Here is a 25,430-nt window from a genome sequence, read left to right as displayed (position 1 = left end):
AGTCTCAACACGATGTCCTGTGGCTGCACGAAGAGCATTATTCTAAATGGTGGTGTTGCTGTCAGGGTTCCTCCGAGCCATAATCCGCATGTAGCAGTCACCCACTGCAGTAGTAGCCCTTGGGTGGCCTGAGCGAGGCATCTCATCGACAGTTCCTGTCTCTCTGTATCTCCTCTATGTCCGAACATTGCTTTGGTTCACTGCGAGTTGCCTGGACATTTCCCTTGTTGAGAGCCCTTCCTGGCACTAAGTAACAATGCGGACGCGATCAAACCCCAGTACTGACTGTCTAGGCATGGCTGAACTACAGACAACATGAGCCATGTAGAACCTCCTTGGTGGAATGACTGGAACTGATCAGATGTCAGACCCCCTCCATCTAATAAGCACTGTCCATGCATGATTGTTTACATCTTTGGGCGGGTTTAGTGACATCTCTGAACAGTCAAAGGGACGGTGTCTGTGATACAACATTCACAGTCAACGTCTATCTTCAGGAGTTGAGGGAGCCGCGGTGATGCTAAACTTTTTTGATGTGTGTACTTGAACAACTAATACGTGAAGAATACGTGCAGGAATGCTGTTACACTGCCTCAAATTGAAGATTTAATTTGCCATCATTTTGCTGCAGAATCTGAATTTGCTGAAACGGTAACAGTATAAGACTCTGCATCAAACAACTGCATAATATCATCATCAAAACCAGTACAATGGCTGGCAAAGAATCCGGCCTCTGGTGATTCTCGCGCCACTGCGTGAGTGCTTTCCAGGTCTCTGCCAGTCAGTCAGGCTGTGTACGCTGCCACACAGCTCCTCTCAAACTGCACGGTATGTTCTGATATGTTTACATGGCCCTAATTCCGTTGTTGGTTCATGTTAATGTTCCACTCTTCATCGTCCGTGTTTAGTGGAGTTTTATCAGCATCGTATTTTATTTTTATTTTCTTGGTCATTGCTGCTTCCATCATTAAAAATTTTTTTTTTTAAAAGATTCTTAAAATTTTAACTACCACTTTCACCAGATGACAGTATATTGGACGTGAATGGTGGGGAGTGGCTACAGGGCAATGTTCAACATCACTATGTTATGAATAGCATATATGAGTACTTTCTTGTTTCATTCAAAACACCGGCTATTTAAAAGTTTAATTTACACCTCAGAATTGGGGGATCAAATAGTTTATATGAGCTCATATTATTTTTTGTACAGATTGCCTGAGGGTGCACTGATAAGTGGTGCAAAATCGGTCGCAGAATTAATAAAAATCATTCATACAGCCAATGCAGAATTTTCTTTGAAAAAATTCTGAACTTTGGCTGTGGTTGCCTGCCCTACAGAACAACATTTAGAAAACAGTCCCTCTGATGGCTTGGAATGTCTTAAGCTGCATTAGTATGGTCTAATGAAGTCCCAAAAACATGTACTGTCACAGGACTTGATGCATTCTAGCATGTTTACCAGAATGGATTGTGAAACATGCTCCAAAGCAGAGGCTGTTATTTACCAGAATGGATTGTGAAACATGCTCCAAAGCAGAGGCTGTTAATGTTTAACCTCAACACCTATTCAACTATTAAGCATAAAGTCTCTCCCCCCCCCCCCCCTCCCGATGTCACCCACTTCAAAACCGTTTACAACCCATTAGCAAATAAGTGCCTTGTTCTATGCGAAACATAGCATACCAGTGCAATGAAGCATGGCAAAACTCACAGTGATAAAGACAATGTAAGAGCTCGGGCTTAAAATCTTCAGGTTTCCAAACCCCAAACCCTCTCATAGCATTATATGTGCTCTTGCTCATCATTTATCATCATCACTGTAGCACATTATCATTATTGGACATAATAGTTATTGCAAGCATTACCCTCCCAGCCAACTTAAATTTTCTTTGAGCAAGTGATCTCACTTTTAGCACTCCAAAGCATTAAGCGCCACCCAAATGTGGCAGTCACTATGTAGGAGTGAAACTAACTTAATTCACAGATGAAAGAGTCCCAAGCCATCTACTCATTTTTCACCCAGCCAGTATAAACACCTTCTGAACAAATGGAATATTATGATTCCTGCATCCAAGTAAAGACTGTGGTGCTAGTTAGTATGGGGAAAGGAAACTGAGAATGAACTTTATCATATCTCTCCCTCTTCACATAATTTCACAGGCACTGCCAACTGATACCAGAAATTTCTTCCTTGTACGTTACCAATTTCAAACAGACTTATAAAAAGAAATACGTAGAATCGGACTGGTGACCTAACTAGATACACCATCTTCAGCAATACATTTTGAAGCAAAGAATTGACTAGTTGACATTGCATCCTTACTCTGAACTGAGTGGGGACACTCTTGAAGATGTATCACATTTTTGTATGGCAGGACAGACTAACTACTTCTAAAAATTGAGGGGGGGGGGGGGAGGGGGGGGAGGGGGGGGGAGGGGGGGGGGGAAGAAGAAGAAGCAGCAGCAGCTTGGTAGCATCACACTGGACTGGATGGTCATAGTTACTGTCACACTAGATAGGGACACCCTGTTTGTTGGTGACAACACACATACCTGCTATACACTACAGCCTCCCTCATGAAGGACTTCAACAATCAGAAGAATTGGTGTTTGAAAACAGCTGGTCTTACGTTTTACATCTTGTTATGAAGTTACAGAATTCCCGTCTCTCTAATCTCCTAGCCACATCACTTGTACTTTTTCATATTACTGGTGTAGAAATAGTTTTTATTCAGTCTCTCGTAGCAGAACTCTGCAACTTTCCTGATAACATGTTGAGATACCAAGTGCTTATCATTAAGTTCTTTGAAATAGTTTGCCCATCGATGGCTGTTCCAAACCATGAATTTATAGAGGTACCACAAATGCACCGTATTTCCTTCATCATCATCATCATCTATTGTGTAAAATTTTTTCCTGACGGGAAGCACTTTGGAAATTTTCCTCTGCATGATTTTCTTACAACTTCTACTCTTACTTCTGCAAGCCCAAGATGTATGTCAGCTTATTTTGTCTCTTCACTGATATCTCAGCATTGACATCTACCATCTTACAGCCCGTAAGAACAAGATTTTACACAGACTGGCACAAAGCTATAACTGTTCCTGCTAAGAATCACTTGGTTTGTAAAATAAGAGATAGGAAGCACATATCCTGATAGAATGGCTATGTGTATCATAATATGCTGGTATGCACAACTTAAGGACAAAAGCAACTTTCGCATGAAGTGTCACTGTCAAGTAACATAGATCGATGAAACTTAGACCTTACATAGAAAGAAATGCTACAGTATTTTACAGAAGCTAACTGAAAGAAATACACTACGAGACAAACAGAAATTACATGTTTATTCAAAGACAGTAATTAATTCAAGTCACTGCATGTCATAATGGTCCCTGGACATTACAAAATATAGGACATTATTCTTATATCTAAAAACGAAGATGATGTGACTTACCAAACAAAAGTGCTGGCAGGTCAATAGACACACAAACAAACGCAAACATACACACATTTTGTCTGCTTGTGTGTGTGTGTGTGTGTGTGTGTGTGTGTGTGTGTGTGTGTGTGTGTGGGCGCATATACCTGTCCTATTTTCCTCTTAAGGTAAGTCTTTCCGCTCCCGGGATTGGAATGACTCCTTACCCTCTCTCTTAAAACCCACATCCTTTCGTCTTTCCCTCTCCTTCCCTCTTTCCTGATGAAGCAACCGTTGGTTGCGAAAGCAAGAATTTTGTGTGTATGTTTGTGTTTGTTTGTTTGTGTGTATATCGACCTGCCAGCACTTTCGTTTGGTAAGTCACATCATCTTTGTTTTTAGATATATTTTTCCCACGTGGAATGTTTACTTCTATTGTGGACATGATTCTTAGTATGATGAGAGATTATCAAGGAAAGCAACGCATGACTGCAATGTGCTCATATGCCTGCTACAAGGTTGGTAAGGAGTTCTCATTGTTCAGCATTCCATCTAAAAAAAGGTTGACAACTACTAGACAGTCATTGGTGCACATGGATGTGCTGCAGTACATCTCCCCAATGCATCCAAACATGATCAGTGGGATTTATTTTGGGGAAATAGGCATGTCAGTCCACTTGCCAAATATCTTCTCATTTAAGAACCACTCTACCTGTGCTGTTCAATGCAGTCATGCATTGTCATTTATAAAAATGAAGTCGGGCTGAATGCACACCTGAAAAGACACACATATGGAACAAGCAGTGTCTTAGTAACATTTACCCACCAAAATAAACAAGTTCAACAATGTTCCTGGATGCATTACATGTTTCCATTGTATCAGGGTACAATGAGAATCATTACTCAGACTGAATCTGTTCTCAATTGATAAGAGCATGTGATCTCACTCCTTACTCATTCCTATGCTATTAGCCCCATTGCAAATAGTACTGCCGATATGCGAGTGTCAAAGGACCACATCATACTGGTCAATAGGCAGAAAGACCACCCTCATGCAGTTACCGTGCCACCGTGGATCATGAAATTGCGTTCCTCACAGTCCTGTTAAATGTGAATGTAGTTGCACCCACTGGCTGACAAGGGTCTTTTCTTGCCTGTTGCATAATGTAGCAGTCAACTGCTGCTGTAATGAACTGTAGTCACCGCCATCTCTCCTTCGAGTAGCAGTGCCTGTGGTTTGGACTGTTCCCTACGTACTTCATATAGTGCTTTGAGCAGTACCAAACTCCTGGGCTATATTTGTCACACTTCAGTCTCTTTCCAGTTTCCTGATGATTCTTCCTCATGTGGAGTCATCCAAATGTTGTCACTGGGCCATGTTGTAATGAACATCACTACAGTGCACCAACACTGCTCACTGACTGACACACACTGTCTTTCCCCGTTCCTTCAACGGCCTTGTATTGCAGGCCCAGCCCCATTAAGTTCTAGAGTCACACTGACCTAACACCACGTGATGTCCAGCTTTCTGTACATGCTTCTGCATGTTCATTCATTTTCACCAAGTAGTTAATATGTTATGGTACTTTATCTTGTCCTTAAGTTTTGCAGAGCAATGTATTAAGTTGGCGTTCTCCAAAACATGGAAACATGAAGATACTCAATAATCACTAGAAAATAAAGTTATTGCCCTCCATTTCTGTGGGTAACATATAAACTACTGGGGCAAAAATGCAACTACCTAGGCCATTTCGTTGACAAGTGATATGACATGTGGTTGGTCACTGTAGGAATATGTGATAAATTCTGACCAAACGAAACACACACATTACAGTAAGGCGTCCCCAAACTGTTGCATAAGTAACCAGTGTATACCCTCTTGCAGCAACACAGATATATATTCTTACAAGCAAATAATCGGTGCTGAATGGCATCTTGCAACAGACTGTTTCAGCCACCATGCACCTTTTAGTACATTTTGGCAATGGTACTTGCAAGCTCTGAAGAACAACTATGGCACTGCTTCATTATGTCCCATACATGTCCACTAGTGAGAGATCTGGCCATTTTGCTGGCCACAGCAATTATCATACACCACGAAGAGAATGTTGTATTGCAGTACCTGTATGTGGACATGCACTATCCTACTGAAAAACAATATCAGTTTCTTGACGACCAAATGCCAACAGCACGGGGATACCTGCACAATGTAGCAGGCACTGATTACTTTACCTTACAGAAACACCAAACACGACCACCAGTTGTAACTGATGAACCCCGCACCACGAAGCCAAGAGCGGGACCTGTGTGTCAAGGGTGAACGAATTCCAGAATAGGCTGCTCACCAGGTCTAAACCATACATGCGTACATCCATCATTCACATACAGACGGAACCTACTCTCATCATTGAGGACAACAGAGCACCACTCCCCTCTTTAACAACACCAGGATAGCCATCTTGGAGGTTAGGGTGTCCCTAATTTTTCAACTTCAATATATTTGAATGCTCACCTTCCAATACTGTTTGAATGATTCTAAAACATGTCTGTACAAAATTTTGTTGTGATCAAAGCACTCTAACCAGGTGTGACTTGAGCCAAAACTTGCATGAGGAACATCTTTCACACTGTCTATATGTCATGGTGATGTCATCTCAGCTTAAAAGTATGTGCACATGCAGTGCAGTCAGTTTTTTGCTACCCATCATGTTCTACATGTTTTCCAGTCACTACCTAAGGTGTCACATCAATTATTTATTGCGAAGAAATGAGTGTTTTTAATAGGAGATATAAAAAACCAAATAACTGGACACAAATTACCATCAAATAGGCTAATGCTGGAAGTTTTATTTGATGACACACAGGAAATAAAGTTAACATTTAGTGGAAGTGCTAACCTTGTGGTTCACCAAGTGCATTACATTTTGAGAAAAAAGGATTTAAATAAGAGCTATTCAGCATTGTTCCTTGAAATTCGCTAACTTGCATTTGGAGAGAGGAAAAAAGTATAAAGGTTCATTTAAATGCCATAAAGAGAAGTTTATGAATAATAATTAGGACTATTAATCTGATTTGGCACTTGCCAATGTTCTATAAATGATATATGTGGAAGAAGACAGGATATTTTTACTTCGACAGAGAGAAGGCTACCTTGCAGGAGTAGACTGAATACTTGCCAACAAGAAGAAATGTCTAGGCAGAGAAAATTGGAAGAAGGGAAAAGGTACTTCTAAATCTTCCTTCTTAATCATCTGCAGAATCAGGTAAGGCATTTTCATGTTCAGACTAAACTGACATTAGCGGTGGTGAGTGCTTAGAACAAACTTCTGAGAGTAGTTTATTGGAGAGTGCTGCAAGGCGAGGTCCCAAAGATTTTATTACTGTAAAATTAATAGGTTTCTTCAATAGATACCAGCTGTAAGGTGTTCAAAAAGCATCAGGAATTTTGTAATTTCATGGGTCATTCTAGTCTGATTAATGCATTTTTTTGTTATTTTGTTGGTAAATATGTCTAAAACGTATCTGTGCACTGAGAGCCATATTGGATGTGTCAAGTGACAGCTTATGAGTAGCAATCATTGATTTGTTTACAAAAAGGCATCAGAGAATTTGCATTATATTTTTCTATAAAAATATTATAAAAATGTAACAAGTTTTAAGAGATGTTGAATATTGCTTTTGATGAGTCTGCTATGAGTAACACGAGGGTTTACAAGTGGTATAAACACTTTCAAGACAGCCATGAAGTTGAAGATGATGAATGTTTTTGATGCCTCAGCACATCGACAACTGACGAAAACATGGAAAAGTGAAAGAAATGATTTCGAACAAATAAGAAGCAGAGAAGTTGCTGATGTTGGCATGCCATGAAATATATTCAGATCTTTTGAGTATGGATTTCGAACAAATAAGAAGCAGAGAAGTTGCTGATGTTGGCATGCCATGAAATATATTCAGATCTTTTGAGTATGAAGTGTGTGACAGCAAAAGGTGTTGTGAAAGGAAGTTGGTGAGAAGTCACTAAATGAAATCAACAACAATGCAGAATTACTGAAACATTCCATAACATGTGACGAAACATGCGTGTACGAAACTAAGACTCATTCATCCCAGTCGACGCATTCTGGATTGCAAAGATTGAAAAAAGGTTGGCAAAAGTCGTCGTATGTGAAGGCTCTGCTCAGTTTTCTTTAATTTTAAACATGAAACTATCAATAATGAGTACTGTCTATAAGTTCCACACCGGGCTGGGGGAGGGGATGGGAATAAAGGATGAAGAAGAAGAAGAAGAAGAAGAAGAAGAAGAAGAAGAAGAAGAAAAAGTAATAGTTCAGATTTGTGGCGAAACAATTCATGGCTTTTGCACCACGGTAATGCTTCCACTCACACTTTATTACTTGTTCGTCAATTTTTGGCAAAAAACAACCCTGTAATGATGCTCCAGCCTCCATATTTGCCAGGTATGGCCCCATGTCACTTTTTTACACTCCCAAAAGAAAAGAGAATCTTAAAGAGCCAGTATTTTCCAAGCTTACATGAGATTATGAATGAATCGCTAAAAGAGCAAAGTGCTAGCCCAAAGAGAGTTCCAGAAGTGTTTTGGGGATTGGAAGAAACAATGGCATAAGTGGACTACTTTGAAAAAAATAATGTTAATGTGGATGAATAAATAAAATTATTCCCACACACAAGTGCTTGGTTACAATACTAAAGAGCTCTGAATCCATAAGTCTTCTCTTCACAGAATCAGACACAATAAGAGAATGGCATGAAACAATAAACTTTGCTTTCCAGAATGATTTCCCTGCAGTTCTTACTGTTCGCTGGGACAGTAAATTGTTGCCAACATTAAATGTCAAGAACCCAGAAGAAGAAAGACTTCCAATCATTTTTACACTTGGCAATAGTGAACAGCTTGTTGGTGTAGCAAAATTATAGAATGGTCGTGGTAAATAGCAAGCAAATGCTGTTTGGAATGCATTAATATATGTCACTGAACAAAATGTACAAATTCTCTGCAGTGACAACTGCCTCCAACACTGGCCATCTTAATATGGCATGCATCTTACTTTAATACAAATTGGATGGGGTGGTGTTTTATTCCCCATGCTATCACCACATATATGTGAACTTATTTTTGAAAGTGTGTCTGAATCTGAAGTATGTGCTACAATAAGCAGTCCTGACATACTCTCAGCATTTGAGAGAAAACTCGGATAGTATCAAAGACAGTAACTTTCACAATTGCAAGGAAATTGTCGATTTGTTTTTTAATGAGCCAGAAATTAAACAGATGTTAGACTTATCTGAAAGCGAATTAGATAAACCAACAGAGGCAGAGGTCATTGTTGGAAGCCAGAATAAAATAATAATAGGATCCTTTCACTGACCTCCCAACTCAGATGATACAGTTGCTGAAAGGTTCAGAGAAAACTTGAGTGATTTAAAACATGTACTCGACTCATACAATTATAGTTGGTGGTGACTTTAATTTACCCACAATGTGTTGGCAAAAATACATGTTTAATTCTGGAGGTACGCATAAAACATTGTCGAAAATTGTGCTAAACGCATTCTCTGAAAATTATTTTGAGCAGTTAGTTCATGAGCCTGTCAATATTGTAACCCCCAAATCCTCCAAAAATAAACCTATTCAAAAAAGCAGATAAAAATTCACTTGACACCTTCCTGAGAGACAATCTCCACTTCTTCCAAATTAATAATATAAGTTTAGACAAGATGCGGCTTTAATTCAAAGAAATATATCACCAGCAACTGAGAATTATATCAAATAAATTAACAAATGATGGAGCTAATCCTTCTTGGTACACAAAACAGGTCAAAACACTGTTGCAGAAACAATGAAACAAACATGCCAAATTTAAACAAACCCAAAATCCCCAAGATTGGTGATCTTTTACAGAGGCTCGAAATTTAGCGCGGACTTCAATGCGAGATGCCTATAACAGTTTCCACAACGAAACTTTGTCTCAAAACCTGGCAGAAAATCCAAAGGGATTCAGGTCGTATGTGAAGTATGTTAGTGGCAAGAAACAATCAATGCCTTCCCTGTGTGATGGCAATGGAGATACTATTGATGACAGTGCTGCCAAAGCAGAGTTACTGAACGCAGCCTTCTGAAATGCCTTCACAAAAGAAGAAGTAGTAAATATTCCAGAATTCGCATCACGAACAGCTGCCAACATGAGTAATGTAGAAGTAAATATCCTCGGAGGAGTGAAGCAGTTTAAATCACTTTTAGAGCAAGTCTTCTGGTCCAGACTTTGTACACCAATAAGGTTCCTTTCAGAGTATGCTGATGCATTAGTTCCATACGTACCAATCATATACAACCATTCGCTCGATGAAAGATCCATACCCAAAGACTGGAAAGTTGCACAGGTCATACCAATATTCAAGAAAGGTAGTAGGGTGCTATTGAAAATGGATTTCAAATCGGTTCTGTGGTATTGATAGTTCCGATGCCGCAGCATAGGTGCACGCTCTTAGGTTGGCACTACGATAGCGGACGAACTACGGCATCCACAGCACTCTCAAGCCGACGCTGCGAAGCTCAATGAATGCCTCTCTGCTGTCTGCCCATTGCATCAAGAGCAGGCAGCTTGGAAACATCACTTAAATTTCAGAGTGTGTCAGCTTGCTATTGAGACTTTGTACTACTTATGATGGGAATACGGCTTTGCACCTATGTGCTCATCATCACAAATTTATGTAACCATTTATTAACTTGTTTTTGCCTATAGTAAACATCTTTAAATTTACATGCAGTACCAAAGTGCTTTACCTCTCCTGCTCGCCTTTGCTGTTCCTTATCTATATAAACGATTTGGGAGACAGTCTGAGCAGCCGCCTTAGGTTGTTTGCAGATGACGCTGTCATTTATCGACTAATAAAGTCATTAGAAGATCAAAACAAATTGCAAAACAACTTAGAAAAGACACCTGAATGGTGCGAAAATTGGCAATTGACCCTAAATAACAAAAAGTGTGAGGTCATCCACAGGAGTGCTAAAAGGAATCCATCAAACTTCGGTTGTATGATGAATCAGTCAAATTGATAGGCCATAAATTCAACTAAATACGTTGTTGTTGTTGTTGTTGTTGTTGTTGTCGTCGTCGTCTTCAGTCCTGAGACTGGTTTGATGCAGCTGTCCATGGTAATCTATCCTGTGCAAGCTCCTTCATCTCCCAGTACCTACTGCAACCTACATCCTTCTGAATCTGCTTAGTATATTCATCTCTTGGTCTCCCTCTACGATTTTTACCCTCCACGCTGCCCTCCAATGCTAAATTTGTGATCCGTTGATGCCTCAGGACATGTCCTACCAACCGATCCCTTCTTCTAGTCAAGTTGTGCCACATACTTCTCTTCTCCCCAATCCTATTTAATACCTCCTCATTAGTTACGTGATCTACCCACCTAATCTTCAACATTCTTCTGTAGCACCACATTTCGAAAGCTTCTTTTCTCTTCTTGTCCAAACTAGTTATTGTCCATGTTTCACTTCCATACATGGCTACACTCCATACACTAAATACGTAGGAATTACAATTACGAACAACTTAAATTGGAAGGAACATACAGAAAATGTTATGGGGAAGGCTAACCAAAGACTGCGTTTTATTGGCAGGACACTTAGAAAATGTAACAGATCTACTAAGGAGACTGCCTACATATGCTTGTCCGTCCTCTTTTAGACTACTGCTGCGCGGTGTGGGGATCCTTATCAGGTAGGACTGACAGAGTACATCAAAAAAGTTCAAGGAAGGGCAGCACGTTTTGTATTATCACGAAATATGGGAGAGAGAGTCACTGAAATTATACACGATTTAGGCTGGACACCATTAAAAGAAAGGCATTTCTCATTGTGACGGAATCTTCTCACAAAATTCCTTTCACCAACTTTCTCCTCTGAAGGCGAAAACATTTTGCTGACACCGACCTACATAAGGAGAAATGATCACCAAGATAAAACAAGGGAAATCAGAGCTTGTACGGAAAGATATAGGTGTTCATTCTTCCCGCCCACTATAAGGGATTGGAATAATAGAGAATTGTGAAGGTGATACAATGAACCCTCCGCCATGCACTTAAATGTGATTTGCAGAGTATCCATGCAGATGTAGATGAACAGTGAGAGGTGATTACTGTGAACTCATACAGCCCTGTGTAATAATTTTTGGTACCGGAAAATGTACCCTCTTGAAGCAATGTGTCAAGCAAGATGGATGGCAAGAGCAATTTATTGCTTAAAAATGTTTCTGATAATACCACAACTTGAACTATCCATTGGAAAAAAAAATGCATTGAGTGGTATCTTTTCATTTTAAATGTTTATGTCAAGCCATGGCTTCAGTGCCGTGGAGTTTTAGATGCTCCTCATCTGCATCTCTGCTTCCTAAAAAAATCTAATTATCTGAAAAGACAATCGTCCACAATTTCAGGAAGCAGCTGTAAGGAAATTTAGTCATCACTTGTGGTATTATCAGAACAGTTCTCGCTCTCGCACTCTCTCTCTCTCTCTCTCTCTCTCTCTCTCGCTCTCTGATGATGAATCAGACATACAAACCAAAATCAAAATGGTAGAAAATTTGGACAGAGAAAATCTACAAATGGAAAAGGGAGACAATCCTTTTTGTGGAGAATTGGATGGATTTTTGTATGGTAAATTGAAGATGTGCGCAGCAAATCTGGCTAACCCTCAGATGTAAAAACTTAAGGTGTACATGCTGGTATCTGTTGATAGGTACACGAACTAATGAAATTGACTTGGTCTCACCCTTAAACATCACATTGGGATGCAATACAAAGCAGAGAACCTCTTGCATTTCATTAGATATGATTTCTGCAATGTCAAACATTCCAGCTTCCCTCCAGTAGAAAGAAACTTAACAGCTGAGTAACAGTAACTGTAAAGTTGCACAGGTCACACCAATATTCAAGAAAGGTGGTAGGAGTAATCCACTAAATTACAGGCCCATATCGTTAATGTCAATATGTAGCAGGATTTTAGAACATATATTGTGTTCAAAGAAAAAGAAAATGGTCTATTGACACACAGTCAACATGGGTTTAGAAAACATCATTCTTGTGAAACACAACTTGCTCTTTATTCACATGAAGTGCTGAGTGCTACTGACAAGGGATTTCAGATCGATTCCGTATTTCTGGATTTCCAGAAGGCTTTTGGCACTGTACCACACAAGCAGTTCATAGTGAAATTGCGTGCTTATGGGATATCATCTCAGTTATGTGACTGGATCTATGATTTCCTGTCAGAGAGGTCACAGTTTGTAGTAATTGACGGAAAGCCATAGAGTAAAACAGAAGTGATTTCTGGTGCTCCCCAAGGTAGTGTTATAGGCCCTTTGCTGTTCCTTATCTATATAAATGATTTGGGAGACAATCTGAGCAGCCGTCTTCGGTTGTTTGCAGATGATGCTGTCTATCAACTAATAATGTCATTAGAAGATCAAAACAAACTGCAAAACGATTTAGAAGAAATATCGAAATGGTGTGAAAAGTGGCAGTTGACCTTAAATAATGGAAAGTGTGAGGTCATCCACATGAGTGCTAAAAAGATAGTGTTGAACTTCGGTTACACAATAAATCAATCTAATCTAAAAGCCGTAAATTCAACTAAATACCTAGGAATTACAATTACGAACAATTTAAATTGGAAGGAACACACAAAAAAATGTTGTGGGGAGGCTAACCAAAGACTGCGTTTCATTGGCAGGACACTTAGAAAAAGTAACAGATCTACTAAGGAGACTGCCTACAGTACGCTTGTCCATCCTCTTTTAGACTACTGCTGCGTGGTGTGGGATCCTTACCAGGTAGGACTGACGGAGTACATCGAAAAAGTTCAAAGAAAGGCAGCACGTTTTGTAGTATCGTGAAATAAAGGAGAGAGTGTCACAGAAATGATACAGGATTTGGGCTGAACAACATTAAAAGAAATGCATTTTTTGTTGCTACGGAATCTTCTCACGAAATTCCAATCACCAACTTTCTCCTCAGAATGCGAAAATATTTTGTTGACACCAACTTACACAGGGAGGAACAATCACAAAGATAAAATAAGGGAAATCAGAGCTCGTACGGAAAGATATAGATGTTCATTCTTGCCGCACACTATAGGAGATAGGAATAATAGAAAATTGTGAAGGTGGTTTGATGAACCCTCTGCCAGGCACTTAAATGTGATTTGCAGAGTATCCATGTAGATGTAGATATTGATGATCAACTTGGCTAGCAATCCTTGGCTTAAGCAATGGACACCTACCACGTGAATTAACAAAAGAAAACATCTGGAACTCCCGAAGTTAGTTTCTGTGTTTCATTAGGCAACAAAACACTAGATGTACATTCATGGTGATAGATTTGTGTGAAGCACGACATTAAAAGCTAAATATTTCATTTCATGTGGATAAGTGGGGGAGACCTAACAATCGCCCAAATAAATGCAATGAGGAGGACCAGGAATTTACATGGGCTCATGTCTACATCTACATGATTACTCTGCAATTCACATTTAAGTGCTTGGCAGAGGGTTCATCGAACCACAATCATACTATCTCTCTACCATTCCACTCCCGAACAGCGCGTGGGAAAAACGAACACCTAAACCTTTCTGTTCAAGCTCTGATTTCTCTTATTTTATTTTGATAATCATTCCTAACTATGTAGGTTGGGCTCAACAAAATATTTTTGCATTCGGAAGAGAAAGTTGGTGACTGAAATTTCATAAATAGATCTTGCCACTATGAAAAATGTCTTTGCTTTAATGACTTCCATCCCAACTCTCGTATCATATCCACCACACTCTCTCCCCTATTACGTGATAATACAAAATGAGCTGCCCTTTTTTGCACCCTTTCAATGTCATCCGTCAATCCCACCTGGTAAGGATCCCACACCGTGCAGCAATATTCTAACAGAGGGTGAACGAGTGTAGTGTAAGCTATCTCTTTAGTGGACTTGTTGCATCTTCTAACTGTCCCGCCAATGAAACGCAACCTTTGGCTCGCCTTCCCCACAATATTATCTATGTGGTCTTTCCAACTGAAGTTGTTCGTAATTTTAACACCCAGGTACTTAGTTGAATTGACAGCCTTGAGAATTGTACTATTTATCGAGTAATCGAATTCCTACGGATTTCTTTTGGAATTCATGTGGATCACCTCACACTTTTCGTTATTTAGCATCAACTGCCACCTGCCACACCATACAGCAAATACGAGTAAATAGTTTTCCCTATGCTGTCAAGTCACTACTCCAGGAAAAAGAATGCCAATATGACATATCTGTGTGCAGATATAAACATTACACAGATGCACAGGCTTCACAAAGGTAAGTACAAAAAAACCAACAGGTTACCTCTTAGCACTGGCATTTGTTGTAAAATATTTGTCAGTTTTTCAATACTGGCTTTGCAAAACCATGCAGTGGCCCCCGTCAAGTTTGTTTTCATCTTAAGATGCAAATTTCATGTGAGAAAAATGATCAGTAAAAGAAAGAAGTAGAAGCAAAACTGAACATCAATGTTAAACAGCTAGTCCTGCCTATTAAAAAGCTGAAAATGGTCTCGGGATATTCAAAAATTTATAATTCTCTTACGGTAATTGCTTTCATCAAGGGATGCCTTTTTTGCAACGTGAGACTATGACAGTAACCACTGGGTTGATCTATCGGGCCATACGTGGTGTGTTATCACTTTCCCTTTTACAGGATTTTTTACTACAGTTAATGATAATTTGTTTTTGGGGATATTTGATTATCTATGACTTGTCAATCCACTTTCCTGCAGGCACACAATATGACCCTGTTCAAATGGCAGGAGTTGTCCTTGACAGGGCATGGTTGTATCGTAGAATAAATGTTGCAAACAATTTCACCTCTAAACTCAGCAAAGTTACCACTTACAGAGTCAAAACAGATGGCACACAGACAGGCCTTCTGAGCATCACCTGATGGCTGATGACTGACAAAGGGATCACCAAAACTGCAAGCCACAGAATAGTCTAAGGGTTTTGCATTCTTTTCTCCAGCAGTGTAGGAAAAATAAATAAGGTCCTGGGAAAACAATACACAACACCTAGTTTCTGACTAGATATGTTGCATGTAGCTAAGACAGTCATGGTCTTGTGGTCCCAGAGATTTATAATATTCCTTGTCAGGGAAGAACCAATTTATCAAGCAGACAATCCAAACATATCTAAAAACAAAGATGATGTGACTTACCAAATGAAAGTGCTGGCAGGTCGACAGACACACAAACAAACACAAACATACACACACAATTCAAGCTTTCGCAACAAACTGTTGCCTCATCAGGAAAGAGGGAAGGAGAGGGAAAGACGAAAGGATGTGGGTTTTAAGGGAGAGGGTAAGGAGTCATTCCAATCCCGGGAGTGGAAAGACTTACCTTAGGGGGAAGAAAGGACGGGTATACACTTGCACACACACACACACACACACACACACACACACACACACACACACACACACACCTCCATCCACACATATACAGACACAAGCAGACATATTGTCTTTAAATATGTCTGCTTGTGTCTGTATATGTGTGGATGGAGATATGTGTGTGTGTGCGCGCGAGTGTATACCCGTCCTTTTTCCCCCCTAAGGTAAGTCTTTCCACTCCCGGGATTGGAATGACTCCTTACCCTCTCCCTTAAAACCCACTTCCTTTCGTCTTTCCCTCTCCTTCCCTCTTTCCTGATGAGGCAACAGTTTGTTGCGAAAGCTTGAATTGTGTGTGTATGTTTGTGTTTGTTTGTGTGTCTGTCGACCTGCCAGCACTTTCATTTGGTAAGTCACATCATCTTTGTTTTTAGATATATTTTTCCTACGTGGAATGTTTCCCTCTATTATAGACAATCCAAACAGTTGGAAAAATAAGCAGCTGCTGGATATACATGCTCAAAACATAATTACATACAATGAAGCAAAATTCTCATCTCTTGCATCAAGTAGGACTGTCACTAAAGAGGACGTAGAGATCAGAATGTGGAACAATAACCTGAACTATCTACAATCTCAGTGATGTGTGTATAAGTGGGCTCCCAATACTGAGAAAGTACAGCTAAATTTGCAGAGTTATTTCATTTCACCCCTCTTTCCTTCTAGAAGGAACACTGAGTTCTGAAAGCTAAGAACAACATTTGTGCTTTACGAGTTTCTATTGGCGATCCTAAGAATTTACCCACCTGTAGTTAGATACTGCCCAGCCAACCTGTCTCCTAATTTTAAGTTTTCTCAGTTCAATTTTCTGTTTCTGTTTGGTGCAAATACTATTTACACTCTGTCACCTATAAACCAACGAGCTCTTACTGCTAGTACAGATTAACCTATCGGTTATGAACAATATACTTACCTTGTATCTTCTATAAACTTAAGGTTTACTTTTTCACAGCCATCGGGGGGCTCCCTTGCGAGGAACTTGTTTATGTGCGGTGAAGTACCTAGCCGGCTAGTTTCTTGGTCTGGAGATGATCCTCTACTGCCACCTTAAAAAAAATAAAATTAATAAGAAATTGCTTTATTGATCTGTTCACGGTATGACTATCATTATCGTAAACCGCATTCAAATTCACTCAAAAACATGGATGTCTTCAGATATTTATCAAGGGGAATCAAGATCCTAAACCACCTGAGATTCTGAGAATGTCAAGAATGACATTTGAAAAGAAATACACAACAATACTTATTTCATCTCGAACAGTTCATAGTTATGCATTCAATATTTTTTTTTAAAGTTTGGTTATCTGATACTTAAATGGCAAGGTTGATTTCATTCCCAAATCTCTGTGTTTTACTTTCAACAACCTTGTTGTTGACAGTGTGTTAAACCTTAACTCTGCTTCTTTCCATTAAGGTAGGGAAAAACAGATAGAAAAATTCAAAACATATATTTTTATTTATATCTGGTATCAATCATGTACACAGAATCACAGCAATCATGACACAGAAAATTAAAAATCTGACAAAATCAGACAGACTGATAAAATGTGGCTGACTCTCATTCCGAAATCTGAGTGAGATGATGTGACAACACAACCCACCCCACCATTTTTTTATCTTACTCAACCTATCCCTCTTTTCCCTCAAAGAAAGCTAAGATTCTGTAGTACTTTACATGTGGCTATCAACAGCCCTGGCATTTTACCTCCTGAAGGTTAAGTTATGGCCAGAAATTCTGCCCCATAATTTTATAGAAATATTGTTACATATCAGCAAAAGTAACTAGCAATAAATGTCACTCATTAGTACTCCTACTGAAATTTGAATTGCGCGTGCGCACGCACATGCACCCACGAAAAGCAGGTTTATTGAGATGCTTCTCTACTGTTATATTGTTTAAACATCAGATATCATAATATAAATCTACAACAATATAAATAATATATCAAGTTCTAAGAAAAGTTCTTTAGAACACTAGGAAACATCCATATCTGTAGTACAAATAGAAACAGTGTAATTATGACAATGAGGTTATTGTGACCAACACTGCAGGGGTTATTTGGAGTCAAGGGCTTACTTATGAGCAACCAAAATGCTAATTAAAATATGATGCTAACATACTGGAAAAAACTGGTATATTAAACAGATTCCCCTTCACTTCTGATTTATTGACTACCCCGCACATGGAGAGGGGGAGAGGGGGAGAGGGGGAGAGGGGGAGAGGGGGAGAGGGGGAGAGGGGGAGAGGGGGAGAGGGGGAGAGGGGGAGAGGGGGAGAGGGGGAGAGGGGGAGAGGGGGAGAGGGGGAGAGGGGGAGAGGGGGAGAGGGGGAGAGGGGGATTGGTTGGTTGGTTTGGGGGATGAAAGGGACCAGACTGCCATGGTCATCGGTCCCTTTTTCCAAAGACAAAGAACACCCACAGAGAATAAAAAAAGAGGAACAGAAGAGATCACAGACGATACAGAACAAGAGAGACGGAGACAAGGACAAGACAAAACGAACTAAAACCACACAGAGTGTGACGGTGGTTGGCCGACCATAGAAATAAATAAGGAAAAGCCAACCACTTAGAAACACATTAAAAAACCAGTGGAAAATCATAGGCCAAAGGCCAGAGTCAACACAAAACAATAAAATAAAACAGAAACACTCAGAGTAAATGATAAAATCCCCCTGCCCGAAGAAAACGTAAAACTAAGTCAGCCATAGTGGAGTCGTCTGTTAAAAGGGCAGGGAGCGTAGCAGGCAGCGCAAATGTCTGCCTGACCACTGCTAAAAGGGGGCAGGCCAGCAAAATGTGGGCCACTGTCAAAGCTGCCCCACAGCGACAGAGAGGAGGGTCCTCCCGGCGCAGTAAATAACTGTGTCAGCCGGGAGTGGCCAATGTGGAGCCGGCAAAGAACTACTGAGTCCCTGCAAGTGGCTCGCAGAGATGACCGCCACACAGCCGTCGTCTCCTTGACAGCACGGAGTTTATTGCACATTGGCAGTTCGCGCCATTCATCGTCCCATAGCGCCAAGATTTTGCGGCGGAAGACTGCCCGCAAATCAGTCTCTGGGAGGCCAACGTTCAGAGATGGCTGACTGGTGGCCTCTTTCGCCAGGCGGTCAACATGTTCGTTACCCGGGATACCGACATGACCGGGGGTCCACACAAAGACCACAGAGCGGCCGCAACAGGCGAGAGTATGCAGAGACTCGTGGATAGCCATTACCAAACGAGAACGAGGGAAACACTGGTCGAGAGCTCGTAAACCGCTCAGGGAATCGCTACAGATAACGAAGGACTCGCCTGAGCAGGAGCGGATATACTCTAGGGCACGAAAGATGGCGACCAGTTCAGCAGTGTAAACGCTGCAGCCATCCGGCAAGGAACGTTGTTCGGAAAGGTCCCCTAGAGTGAGCGCATATCCGACACGACCAGCAACCATCGAACCGTCAGTGTAAACAACACCAGAGCCCTGATACGTGGCCAGGATGGAATAAAAGCGGCGGCGGAGGGCCCTGGATGGACTGAGTCCTTAGGGCCCTGTGCCAAGTCGAGCCGAAGGCTAGGGCGACGAACACACCATGGGGGTGTATGCAAAGTAGCCCGGAAAGGAGGTGGAACAGTGAAACCCTGGAGCCCAGAGAGAAGCTCCTTGACGCGGACCGCTATTGTACAACCAGACCGGGGCCGACGTTCTGGCATACGGACGACCGACCGCGGGAACAGGAGACGATAGTTTGGATGCCCGGGCGAGCTTAGAACATGGGCAGCATAAGCGGCCAGCAAACGTTGGCGTCGGAACCGCAGCGGAGGTACACCTGCCTCCACTAGTACGCTGTCCACAGGGCTGGTGCGGAAAGCACCAGTGGCAAGGCGTATCCCGCTGTGGAGAATCGGGTCCAGCACCCGTAACGCAGATGGGGATGCTGAGCCATAAGCCAGGCTCCCATAATCCAGACGGGACTGGATTAACGCCTGGTAGAGCCGCAACAGTGTAGAGCGGTCGGCGCCCCAGTGGGTGTTGCTCAAGCATCGCAGAGCGTTTAGATGCCGCCAACACGTCTGTTTCAGCTGCCGGATATGAGGCAGCCAAGTCAACCGGGCATCGAAAACCACCCCCAAAAACCTGTGGGTCTCCACCACAGCAATGAGTTCGTCGGCAAGATAAAGCTGCGGCTCAGGATGGACTGTTCGGCACCGGCAGAAATGCATAACGCAGGTCTTGGCTGCCGAAAACTGAAACCCATGCGCTACAGCCCAAGACTGCGCCTTACGGATAGCGCCCTGTAGCTGACGTTCAACAGCTGCAATGCCAGTAGAGCTGTAATAAAGGCAGAAGTCGTCAGCATACAGGGAAGCGGAGACAGAATTTCCCACGGCCGCAGCAAGCCCGTTAATGGCTATTAAAAACAGACAGACACTTAAAACAGAGCCCTGTGGCACACCGTTCTCCTGGACGTGGGAGAAACTATACGAGGCCGCGACTTGCACGCGGAAGGTACGACACGATAGAAAATTGCGGATAAAAATCGGCAGAGGACCCCGAAGACCCCATCCATGGAGCGTAGAAAGAATGTGATGACGCCACGTCGAATCGTACGCCTTCCGCATGTCGAAAAAGACAGCGACCAGGTGCTGACGGCGGGAAAAGGCAGTACGGATGGCCGACTCCAGGCTCACCAGGTTGTCGGTGGCGGAGCGGCCTTTACGGAACCCACCCTGAGACGGAGCCAGAAGGCCCCGAGACTCCAGTACCCAATGCAAGCGCCGGCTCACCATCCGTTCAAGCAACTTGCAAAGAACGTTGGTGAGGCTAATGGGACGGTAGCTGTCCACCTCCAGAGGGTTCTTTCCAGGTTTCAAAACGGGGATGACAATGCCTTCCCGCCATTGCGACGGAAACTCCCCCTCGACCCAAAGACGGTTGTAAAGATCGAGAAGGCGCCACTGGCAGTCCACTGAAAGGTGTTTCAGCATCTGACAGTGGATGCCATCTGGCCCAGGAGCGGTATCAGGGCAAGCAGCGAGGGCACTGCGAAATTCCCACTCACTAAATGGAGCATTGTAAGATTCTGGGTGGTTGGTGCGAAACGAAAGGCTCCGACGTTCCATCCGCTCTTTAATGGAGCGGAAGGCCTGGGGGTAATTCGCAGAAGCGGAACGCATAGCAAAATGCTCTGCTAAGCGATTGGCAATGACGTCGGAGTCAGTACAAACTGCTCCATTCAGTGAGAGCGCAGGGACGCTGGCAGGTGGCCGATAGCCGTAGACGCGTCGAATCTTGGCCCAGACCTGCGAGGGAGTGACATGGAGGCCAATGGTGGACACATACCGCTCCCAGCACTCCTTCTTGCCTTGGCGGATAAGGAGGCGGGCCCGCGCACGCAGCCGTTTGAAGGCGATAAGGTGGTCGAGGGAGGGGTGTCGCTTGTGACGCTGGAGCGCCCGCCGGCGATCTTTAATCGCTTCAGCGATCTCAGGCGACCACCAAGGCACAGCCTTCCGCCGAGGGGACCCACAGGAATGGGGAATGGCAGATTCGGCGGCAGTAACGATGCCGGTGGTGACCGATTGAACCACCGCATCAATGTCATCGGTAGAGAGAGGCTCAAAAGCGGCAGTGGAGGAGAACAAGTCCCAGTCAGCCTTATTCATAGCCCATCTGCTAGGGCGCCCAGAAGAGTGGCGCTGTGGTAGTGACAAAAAGATCGGAAAATGGTCACTACCACACAGGTCGTCATGCACACTCCATTGGACAGACGGTAAGAGGCTATGGCTACAGATTGAAAGGTCAATGGCGGAGTAGGTGCCATGCGCCACACTGAAGTGTGTGAAGGCACCATCATTTAACAGCGAGAGATCGAGCTGCGACAATAAATGCTCAATGATGGCGCCTCGACCTGTTGCCACTGACCCACCCCACAGAGGGTTATGAGCGTTGAAGTCGCCCAATAGCAAGAAAGGTGGCGGCAATTGGGCGACCAGTGCAGCCAGGACATGCTGCGAGACATCACCATCCGGTGGAATGTAAAGACTGCAGACGGTAACAGCCTGTGGCGTCCACACGCGTACAGCGACAGCCTCTAAAGGCGTCTGGAGAGGGACAGACTCGCTGTGCAGAGTGTGAAGGACATAAATGCAGACGCCACCAGACACCCTTTCATAAGCTGCTCGGTTCTTGTAATAACCCCGATAGCCACGGAGGGCGGGGGTTCGCATCGCCGGAAACCAAGTTTCCTGGAGAGCAATGCAGAAGAAAGGGCGAAGGCTGAGAAGTTGGCGGAGCTCAGCTAAATGGTGGAAAAAACCGCCGCAGTTCCACTGGAGGATGGTATTGTCCATGGCTGAGAAAGGCGTGAAAGGACTGGGAAGGCAATTTACGCCGCTTGTTCACTCACCGCCACCGATTCAGTACCCGGACGAGAGGCATCCATGGCGTCTGAGGGACCAGCGAGATCAAGGTCCTCAGCGGACGCTAGAATCTCGACTTCATCCTCAGACGCAGAGCGCGAAAGGTGCGGTGGGGTTGGTGCCACCGCAAGTTCTTTAGCCTTAGAGGTCTTTCTCTTGGACTTCTCTCGCTGAACCTTGGGTTTCACCGGCTGGGAAGGCTTCACCGATTCAGTCTCCGGGACAGAGGAGAATCGTGAAGCCCTACGCCCGGCTGCTGGTGAGGACTTATGCCACTGGTGGCCGTCATCCTTCCCGCTGGGGGAACCCTGGGAAGGGAGCGTCCCAAGGGAACTCTTACGGGCGAGAGTAGCCGAAGAAGTTAGGCGCTTCTCCGGCTGAGAAGCGGGGACGGACGTCCCCGACGGGTGGGAGGAGGTTGCTCCTGAGGTAGATGGTGCAGGAGCAACCGGTTGGGGAGAGCCCCCCACGGGCAAGGGGGCAGAAGGAGTCGTACTGCTTATCGAGCTGGCTGGTAGTCTCGCAACTGATGGAGCTAGCACAGTTGTTGTAGCAGCTGCATACGAAGATGTCATTCTCACAGGATGGAGTCTGTCATATTTCCGTTTGGCCTCAGTATAGGTCAGCCGGTCCAGGGTCTTATATTCCATGATTTTGCGCTCTTTCTGAAAGACTGTGCAGTCAGGCGAGCAAGGTGAATGGTGCTCCCCGCAGTTGACGCAGATGGGAGGCGGGGCACATGGAGTATCGGGATGAGACGGGCGTCCGCAATCTCGACATGTGAGGCTGGAAGTGCAGCGGGAAGACATATGGCCGAACTTCCAGCACTTGAAGCACCGCATCGGGGGAGGGATATAGGGCTTGACGTCACATCGGTAGACCATCACCTTGACCTTTTCCGGTAACGTATCACCCTCGAAGGCCAAGATGAAGGCACCGGTAGCAACCTGATTGTCCCTCGGACCCCGATGAACGAGCCGGACGAAATGAACACCTCTACGTTCTAAGTTGGCGCGCAGCTCGTCATCAGACTGCAAAAGGAGATCCCTATGGAAAATAACACCCTGGACCATATTTAAACTCTTATGTGGCGTAATAGAAACGTTAACATCCCCCAACTTGCCACAAGCAAGTAACCTGCGGGACTGGGCGGAGGATGCCGTTTGTATCAGTACTGACCCAGAGCGCATTTTAGACAAGCCCTCCACCTCCCCAAACTTGTCCTCTAAATGCTCTACAAAGAACTGAGGCTTCACGGACATAAAAGATTCCCCGTCAGCTCTGGTACAGACGAGATACCGGGGCGAGTATCTTTCGCTCTCATTCATAGCCCTTCGTTCCTCCCATGGCGTGGCCAGGGAGGGGAACGATTTGGGGTCATACACATTAGCCTTGAATTGAGCCTTGGAACGCTTAGAGACTGCTGACGGCTGGCCGCCAGCAAGTGATGATGTACCACGCTTCATTGCGGGTCATCCGCCCTGATGCCACCTACTCCGACCAAGGGCCCTCCCCACGGGCGCCACCCAGCCACAGCAAAGGCCACCTGGCAGGATGGCCATTGCCGGGAGTCCCGATGCCCCAGGGAGATGGGCATCTACTCCTTGGCATACGTGGGGAGTGAACGGCGCAGGCATCAGTAGAGCGATCCCTGTGTTGTCAGGGGGCTACAACCAAGAGGGTACATGGCGACCCCACCACAACGGATTGGCTACCGTGCTGGATCTTAGGTGCAAAAATGGCCAAGGTCGTCGTCACAGTTAAAAGAAACACTGCAGAGTGCAGCGTGGTAATCGCCCATGAGATCGAAAACGAGCGGGACACCATCGCAACGACGAGAAAGACGGCAATAGGTCTAATTGCACGAAGGATACAGTGCACCATGTAAGGTGCCCTTCCCCAATTGGCTCAAACCCGAGAGGGGACCATCACATAAGGCCGAAACGTTTGAGACTCCTTTTAGTCGCCTCTTACGACAGGCAGGAATACCGCGGGCCTATTCTAACCCCCGAACCCGCAGGGAGAGGGGGAGAGGGGGGGAGAGGGGGAGAGGGGGAGAGGGGGAGAGGGGGAGAGGGGGAGAGGGGGAGAGGGGGAGAGGGGGAGAGGGGGAGAGGGGGAGAGGGGGAGAGGGGGAGAGGGGGAGAGGGGGAGAGGGGGAGAGGGGGAGAGGGGGAGAGGTAAGGTTAGGTTAGGGTGGGGAGAGATGATGAGAAGCGATGAGTTCGTTTAGTTACAAGATGCCCAGTTGTACTATTAAATGTTTTCATAGTGATTTGCAGTTACTTAAAAGACAAATACAGAGTACCACATTTTTCACACATACGTAGGAATTGCTTACAGCCTAATATAAGGAATAATTGCACAGATCCATCTGCAGCAGGTGATGAAGGTCTCTCAATATGAGACAATATGTGTCAAAGTAACCCATCATGCTTAGTATATTGTCAACTACAATGTAATGAAAGGTGAAAGATCACTGTTTCAAAGGAGTGTGAAATCTACTTACATAATGTACTTTATTATCAACAATTTCAAATTTCTGGCACAAAATTAACAAAACCAGTGTAAAATACTTAAAAAGTTGGGGAGAGGAGAATAAGCCAGGATAGCAATTTCAATATTGTAAGAAGTTGTGTAAGTTCATAATAAAAAGGGTGGATGGTAAGTACAGGTAATATGAGTTCAAAGCATTATAATAATCATAAATTCTAGGTATTTAAGCTGTAAAGTAATTCTGAAGTATGAAGTCAGTTGCATCATTTAGTTTTGCATATGCACAGCAGTTGTACAAAATATATGGAAAAAGTGTTCCACATTTGTGAAAATATTATTTTACTCACTGAATCTGAAATGATGATCATTAAAAAGACTAACACTGAAGTAATAAAAACCTTATAAACATAACCATAGAAAACAAAGATGACTGAAGGAGATGAAAAGCAGGGACAGGCAAGTGAAGCAGGATTGAGAAGCAATACATTGTTCAAGCCTCTGAAAGTTTAGGGAGTGTTATAGGGGTTACATCTAAATGTATTTATATGAGGGTGCGACAATAAAGTAATGGGACTGATTTTCTTTGCAAGATGTGGCAACCCTGCAGGCTT

At 43.5% G+C, this 25,430-nt stretch overlaps 1 protein-coding gene across 2 annotated transcripts in view; it reads right to left on the bottom strand.

Moving 5' to 3' along the window:
- LOC124790023 (protein FAM117B-like) overlaps positions 1–25,430 on the bottom strand; it is an 80,223-nt gene that overhangs the window by 16,588 nt on the left and 38,205 nt on the right. For both annotated transcript variants that reach the window (XM_047257576.1, XM_047257577.1), the window contains exon 7: positions 16,836–16,968. In XM_047257576.1, coding sequence (XP_047113532.1) covers positions 16,836–16,968 — 133 coding nt within the window. The remainder of the gene's footprint in view (positions 1–16,835; positions 16,969–25,430) is intronic.

Source organism: Schistocerca piceifrons, chromosome 3 (assembly GCF_021461385.2).
Source record: "Schistocerca piceifrons isolate TAMUIC-IGC-003096 chromosome 3, iqSchPice1.1, whole genome shotgun sequence".
NCBI lineage: Eukaryota > Metazoa > Arthropoda > Insecta > Orthoptera > Acrididae > Schistocerca > Schistocerca piceifrons.
The sequence above is the reverse complement of the archived record's forward strand: the minus strand, read 5'-3'. Positions and strand labels throughout refer to the sequence as shown.